At 38.6% G+C, this 7,157-nt stretch overlaps 1 protein-coding gene across 1 annotated transcript in view; it reads left to right on the forward strand.

Moving 5' to 3' along the window:
• Window positions 1-4,693, forward strand: part of MYL2 (myosin light chain 2) — an 11,596-nt gene extending 6,903 nt beyond the window's left edge. The window contains exons 4-7 of the mRNA XM_018558319.1: window positions 1,757-1,861; window positions 4,053-4,131; window positions 4,229-4,277; window positions 4,592-4,693. Of these exons, the coding sequence (XP_018413821.1) occupies window positions 1,757-1,861; window positions 4,053-4,131; window positions 4,229-4,277; window positions 4,592-4,693 (335 nt within the window). The remainder of the gene's footprint in view (window positions 1-1,756; window positions 1,862-4,052; window positions 4,132-4,228; window positions 4,278-4,591) is intronic.
• The last annotated feature ends 2,464 nt before the right edge of the window (window positions 4,694-7,157 follow it).

Here is a 7,157-nt window from a genome sequence, read left to right on the forward strand (position 1 = left end):
GGCTGAGTCGAACTCCTTCTGCACTTCGGGTCGGCCGAACATGCTGAGCATGTTCGGCCGACCCGAAGCCACACGAAGCAAGCCGATGTACGGCTGATTTCAGCCGATGTACGGCTGAAATTAGCAGTACCAGCCTGAAGTGAATAGCCGAACAGTGTTCGGCTCACTTCACTTCGGATCGGTCATTCACTCGGCTGCCCTCGGCAGCTTCGTGAATAGACCCCTAAGGGTATGAGCCCTAAACAGCTATGTGAACTAGATTCACTGCACATTATGGCCACTAGATGGAGCAGAAGAGCATTGGAATTTCCTATGTTCCTTGGCTCCATCTAGTGGCCATAATGTGTTGTGAATCTCGTTCACATAGCTGTTTGCTATGTGCACAGTTTATAAATCACCCTTTTAATCACATCCTAACTTTAACCAAACCCCTAACTATAAACCTTAATATAATAATATAATATTTTAGCCCTTTAAAATTCTGGACTTATAATGCTGGCACTTAACACTATCAGCCCCACACTAAACACAGTGGTGCCGAAAACCCAGTGCTTAATGTAGCTGCTTTGTTCAATCAATCATCTGTTTATTTGTAATCTAGTAATATGTATACTGTGTTTGGGTTGCATAGTCAGACTACATTATTGTCCGGCTGGCTAAGCCTCTTTGTCTATTCAAAGTAGCAATAATGCCATCATTTTGGTTTTCTTACCATAATCGTAATGTCTTAAAATGCAAAAAGGTTCCATTGTAGATGGTATGAAACCAGGGTATCCACAGGACTGCAGGCATATCTAACGAAAGCTGACACAGTTCATTACTTCAAAGTAAGACTGACAAGGACTGCTGAAAGAAAATCTGCAAATCGCTAACAAAAAGAAAAGCGGCAATAGAAATATTAGGCAATCAACAAAATACACAGTTAAAATACAAATTTGCGAATTGTCTTACCTGGCAAAAAAATCTGTTCTCAATTTTTTTATTTTATTTCAGATTATCCTTTAAAAAACTATACAAGGTCCTTACTGTTAAATTTTCTCCACTACAGTCAAATAACAATAATATTCCTCTCCCCCGTTTAGAACGCTCTATTTGTTTGATTCGCAGCACTGTGTAATTCAGTAAATCCTAAATGATTTAAAGTTTTTACGCTCCTTCTCCTAGTCTAAATTCTTATGTGCAGGAGATTACGGGAGGCTAGTACAAAGACATTTTTAGGTAGTATTTAAAAATACATTTAGGTATTTTTAATGACTACATAACTGGACTCAATAGTGGTCTTTTACATCTGCCTACTTTAAAGTAACAGATAATCCCCTGTTATCACATGCTACGTTCTCAAAACATACATTAGTGAAATGTTATTGTTTTAAAAACACAGTACATACTGCTACTTCAAAGTGTATACCTTTAGGGAGCAAAAATAAAAGATATAACTTATGCACATGTCCATACAAGAAGCTGTAACATTATCCACATAATCATACAGGATTCAGCATTTATTATTACCACTATAGTGTACACAGCTGGCATCTGAATTAGGCAGAGCTAAACATAGAATATTTCAATTGATGTGTATTACTCTTTGATACCAGAAGCATCTAATTACAGTTACTCAATGTTATTAGGTATTGGAAATGTATCAATTTCAAGGATACCTAGATGGCTTTTTTAGTGAGGCACTAATCAGAAGATAGCAAATGAATATAGTTATTTTTGAAGAAATGTTAACGCACATTTTGTGATATTCGACAAGGTCGTCTAAATGTGAAGACTGAAGAACTGGAAGAGATGTTACAAGAAGCCCCAGGACCAATTAACTTCACTGTGTTCTTAACAATGTTTGGAGAGAAGCTTAAAGGTAGATACAAGACCATGGAGATGACCATCCATATAACAGGCCACCTAGCTATGCTTGTATGAGTAGAGACCCAAGGTCAAAAGCTCTTGTATGCTGACAAAAGGCACCTCAAAAAAATATAATGTGGTTGATCAAACATTTATTTGTCAACGCTGGCCTGGACATTACATTCCAATATCATAGGCATTAATATGGAGTGCCCCCCCCCCCCCCCCCTTTGTGACTATAACAGCCTCCAGTGTTCTGGAAAAGCTTTCCACATAATTTTGCAGATTGTATGTGGGAATTTGGTCCCGTTCAGGAAAAAAAAGGCCTTCCCCAAACTGTTCGCACAAAGTTGGAAGGTCACAATTGTCTAAAATGTAATTGCATGCTGTAGCATTAACACTGGAAAGACCTAAAGTCAACTTTGCAGGAGTGTTCACATACGTTTAGCTACATAGGTAGGTGTGATGGTCAGCTGTCCTTGAGCTTTTGACCCTATAGTGTATGTATTAGGGATGTTCAGATACCAAGTACTGTACTCGGCTCAAATACAAGTACATGTACAGATACTTTTCCAGCTCCAAGACTAGGCTGGAGAAAAACTCCAAAGAGGAGGTAGCTTTCGTTTTTAAGGAGTATACGGAGCTCCTGAGATTCGTGAATCATTGTTTTAATGTATGCTTTTAAAAAAATAAATATATATGTTAGGAATGCACCGATACCATTTTTTCAAGTACAAGTACTCATACTTGTCCAAGTACTCACAGATACAAGTACTGATATATCTGTAAAAAATAAATCAAGGCAACTGGACTTGCTGTATTTTTCTTGAAGATGTTTCACGGCTCATCCAACCAGCTTTCTCAATTCAGAATGAGTTGTCATTCTGAATTGAGAAAGCTGGTTGGATGACAAGTGAAACGTCTTCAAGAAAAATACAGCAAGTCCAGTTGACTTGATTTATTTTTTACAGATATACCATGACCTGGATAAATGAGAAACTTCACAGACACAAGTACTGATAAATTTTTGTTTAGTGTCATGTGACAGTTTTTCTGAAGCAATTCAGACTAATGATTTCAGGATAGTGGTGGAGCTCTAGAGCCAGGTCCCAGCTGCAACCGCTGCAACCCTGGTAGTTCTCGTTAAAATGCCTAGTATCAGCACTGGTATCTGAACTAGTATCTGAACATCCCTAGTATGTATGCAATGTACCTATACATGTAAAGGAATTGAGAACTCTGACATATCAATAACTGTTTTGCAGACCCTTGTATTACAGGTAAATTAGCTGCCATGTAATATAAAACAAGGCAACAAAGTGAGAACTGTGGGAATAGTTGACTGGACATCATATGTATTTGGCATTTATTGAACACAATGACATCATCATTTGAAATATCTACTGTTTTGATGATGTTGTGATCATCACAACAGTAGGTCCCCAGTCACTTCACACTAGTGGTCAAAACTTGTATACATTTCCCTTGTGTATATGAATTACCTATTTAATCATTTCTATCTTAGTAATTCTTCATAGATCACCTTTCTTAATGGCAGATAAGACTAAAGCTATTTGTATAGCCTTTTGATTCCACCATATTTAGTATGACTATCTTAAAACTTTTTGTCGCTCGATGTAACCTAAGAATGCCATAGTCTATTTTAAAGAATGAAGAGATTCTTGTAAAGGGCTTGTGGCCATATGTTACAGTAGGCTCCTGTGCTGCTAAGCTTAATGAAACACTCCAGAGCCCACATTAATGTTTTGTGTTAATCCTGCTGAGAAGTTTATATTGAACTAAAGTCAGAGTAAAAGGAGAACTCCAGTCATCTGATTTTTGTGGGGACAGGGAGTTTAAATTAGACTCATCACCTTGTCATTGTCCTGGCAATCCATAGCAAAGACATAAAGTCTTGCCCATGGACACAATGCTTTTCTACACTCTGGCAACATATAGATCCCAATTTCCAGTTGTTGAAATATCTAAATTATTTGAACTTCTATGCGGATAATATTATCAAAGCCAGAAGATCTTCTGTTTCATAAAACCCACTGATTGGAATAGCTCCTTATAAAATCAGGACACCTAGCCTACTGCAATTGTCTCCGTTTTCAGGGTTTTTTAAGGATCTGCAGATTAAGTTTAGCAAATTCCTTAAATAAAGACAAAATAATATGTCTAATGTCTCTTTTGTCTTGCAGGTGCTGACCCAGAGGAAACCATTCTGAATGCATTCAAAGTGTTTGATCCTGAAGGCAGCGGACTCCTAAAATCAGATTAGTAAGTTTAGTACTCCAAAGACTAAAGCCATGTGATACTGGATTTCTGTTCCTGGCTGCCTTTTACAATTTTCTGTCTTTTTATGTTTTATTTTTAGTATTCGAGAAATGCTTATGACCCAAGCTGAGAGGTTCACAAGTGAAGAGGTAGAATTCTCAGTCCCTTAAATGAAAGAAAACCAGCTTTCGTATTAACCCTAACCACTAACTTTATCTGGAAGTTGTTTTGTATTCTGTATTTTAAAGATTTTTTTGTGGACTAAGTCAGCTATGAATTCAGCTTTATTTCATCACAGTATGTTGTTACTCTAATGCTATATAACTCACATGCTGTATAAAGGGTGGAACTGGTCATAAATGGGGTTAAATAATATCACATTAGAAACAGGTTTGTTTTTTTATATACTAGAATCAAGAACTACTTTTGATTTTACAGTAGACCTTGTGTTTCTTTGTTGTAGGTCGACCAGATGTTCACAGCTTTCCCCCCTGATGTCACAGGAAATTTAAACTACAAGAATCTTGTTCACATCATCACTCATGGTGAAGAGAAAGAGGAGTAAATCAGCATGGTTCTTGACTCTTCCTCAGTGTCCGTCTGGCATTTCTATCTCATTAAAGTTATTTTTGACTCTGATTTTTTTTATTCGTTATGTTAAACCTTGAGACATATGGTATAGGTTTACCTTGGAAGTCTACAGTTAGCATATTTGTTTGGTAACCCTATGGCGTGTTTCTTAAGAGATGTCTCATCCTTTTGCCTTGTAAAACTATTAAAGTGAACATCTGTGTAATTTATTATAATAAATTATATTTCTATATCGCCTAGAAAAGAGAAGAAGGCATAGCTTCTGTTTTCCCAAAAAAATAAATCAAGCTTCTTTAATAGAAATGTTTTATTATTTAGCAATGTGCCTTTTCCAAACGCTATTTGTGAACGTTGCAGAATTTGCAGCAGTGACTGGCACTTGGTCCTTCACTACATTGTGTAACTGATAAAGACGACTAGCATATCCCATACAGATTGTAGGAAAATGATTGTCAGCGATCATGTTACAGAGTGCCAGCCAGATCCTATGACAGAGTTGGAAACAGGGCCAACCTGATTAGCAGATGGTTTATTTGGATAGTTCTCCTCTTGTTGACCACTTTGTCTAAACTTTATAAGTAACGATAGCTATTAAATGTCAAAATTAGAAAAGTTGGGGTTTTTGGGCAGCCGACTGACAACTTTACAAACCAAACATCTTTTGAGAAAATATTAGTTTTTATTTGATTAAAAGGTGACTAGAATAGATAAAATTTGACAACATGATTCTCCTATAAGCTTCCTCCACACTGATTAAGTTCATTCAAAAAGGATAACATTCAAAGATTTGTACAATGAAACATGATTGGAAAACATGATAATTCATGGACACAATACATGATTAGTATAGAAAAGGTGATGGAGGAGCTTGATTTTCTCGACGTTTCGTGCTGAATAGCGCTTCTTCAGGAGATGGAGAGGGAAGTTGTCCTTGGAGTCTGTGTGCGTCCCGGTTATTCCACCCGGCTCAGACGGTGAAAAAGTAAAAGCATAAGGCAGGGGGAGGAGGAACAAGAAAGAAGGAGAAGAAATGGAGGCCCTAATACCCCAGTGGAGGCAGACACAATCAAGAGATGGCGGAGGTACCACAGTTTGCAACAAATTGGAAGTAGAGACACAAGGCTATCAGTCAGCGCCGTAAGATAGCCGTTCCTCTCTTGAAATCGAGCCCCCAGCAGCTAATACAGCCCTCTCAGGCCTGAGAGGGCTGTATTAGCTGCTGGGGGCTCGATTTCAAGAGAGGAACGGGTGGAATAACCGGGACGCACACAGACTCCAAGGACAACTTCCCTCTCCATCTCCTGTAGAAGCGTTATTCAGCGCGAAACGTCGAGAAAATCAAGCTCCTCCATCACCTTTTCTATACTAATCATGTATTGTGTCCATGAATTATCATGTTTTCCAATCATGTTTCATTGTACAAATCTTTGAATGTTATCCTTTTTGAATGAACTTAATCAGTATGGAGGAAGCTTATAGGAGAATCATGTTGTCAAATTTTATCTATTCTATTCACCTTTTAATCACATAAAAACTAATATTTTCTCAAAAGATGTTTGGTTTGTAAAGTTGTCAGTCGGCTGCCCAAAAACCCAAACTTTTCTAATTTTGACATACCAATTTCAGGGGTGTGGCATCCTGTGCTTTGATTCAGGTCACTTTATTCTAAATCTATAGCTATTAAATGACTGTTTCCTGAAAGCTAAATGTCCCCAAAGGGGATTGTTTAAAGTGTATGTCCAGCCAAAACATTTTAGCTTGGTTTTGTATTGTGCAGGAAGGGGTGAGAATCCCTGCCTGGTTTTATCTGGCCCTCTGTTGGAGAGATATTCCCTCACTTCCTGTCATGCTGACAAAGTTTTACCAAGGAGACTCTCCAACAACAAGACAGACAGAAATTTACAAAAATAAAATGCACATTAGGGGAAGGCTAGAGCCCCTGTCGTTCATTTTTTTATGTCTCTGTCTTTCTGTCTGTATCCCTGTTGCAGATTTTCCCTGATTTCCTGTCTGGTAAAACCATTTTCACTGAAAAAGTGAGGAAAGATCTCTCTCTAACTGAGCCCTGGATAGCAGAGAAAAAAACAGACAGGGGTTCTCACAAGCTGCTGTTCGCTCAGTTCATGATCCTCTCCCTGCAGAGAGCTGTGACTATCAGTCACCACTCCCCACAGGGATTCCTTCTCCCCTCTCCATTCTTCCAGCGCTCAATGGAGGGACAGACAAGGGAGGGGTGGGCACAGCTGGCTCTAGAGCCATCTGTCACTCAGGTAGCGGGGAAATAGGTCATACAGAGGTGTGTGCTTACATAGGACCAGTGTGCCCTGAGGCTGCCTGACAGTGGGACTGAAGATCCCATACACTACTGTACTGTAATGAGCATGCAGTACTGGGAGGGACCACTAGTGAGCGCACAGCGCTTGTTCACAGACGATCGC

The sequence above is a fragment of the Nanorana parkeri genome, unplaced genomic scaffold (genome assembly GCF_000935625.1).
Source record: "Nanorana parkeri isolate BGI_ZX_2015 unplaced genomic scaffold, ASM93562v1 scaffold331, whole genome shotgun sequence".
Taxonomy (NCBI): Eukaryota; Metazoa; Chordata; class Amphibia; order Anura; family Dicroglossidae; genus Nanorana; species Nanorana parkeri.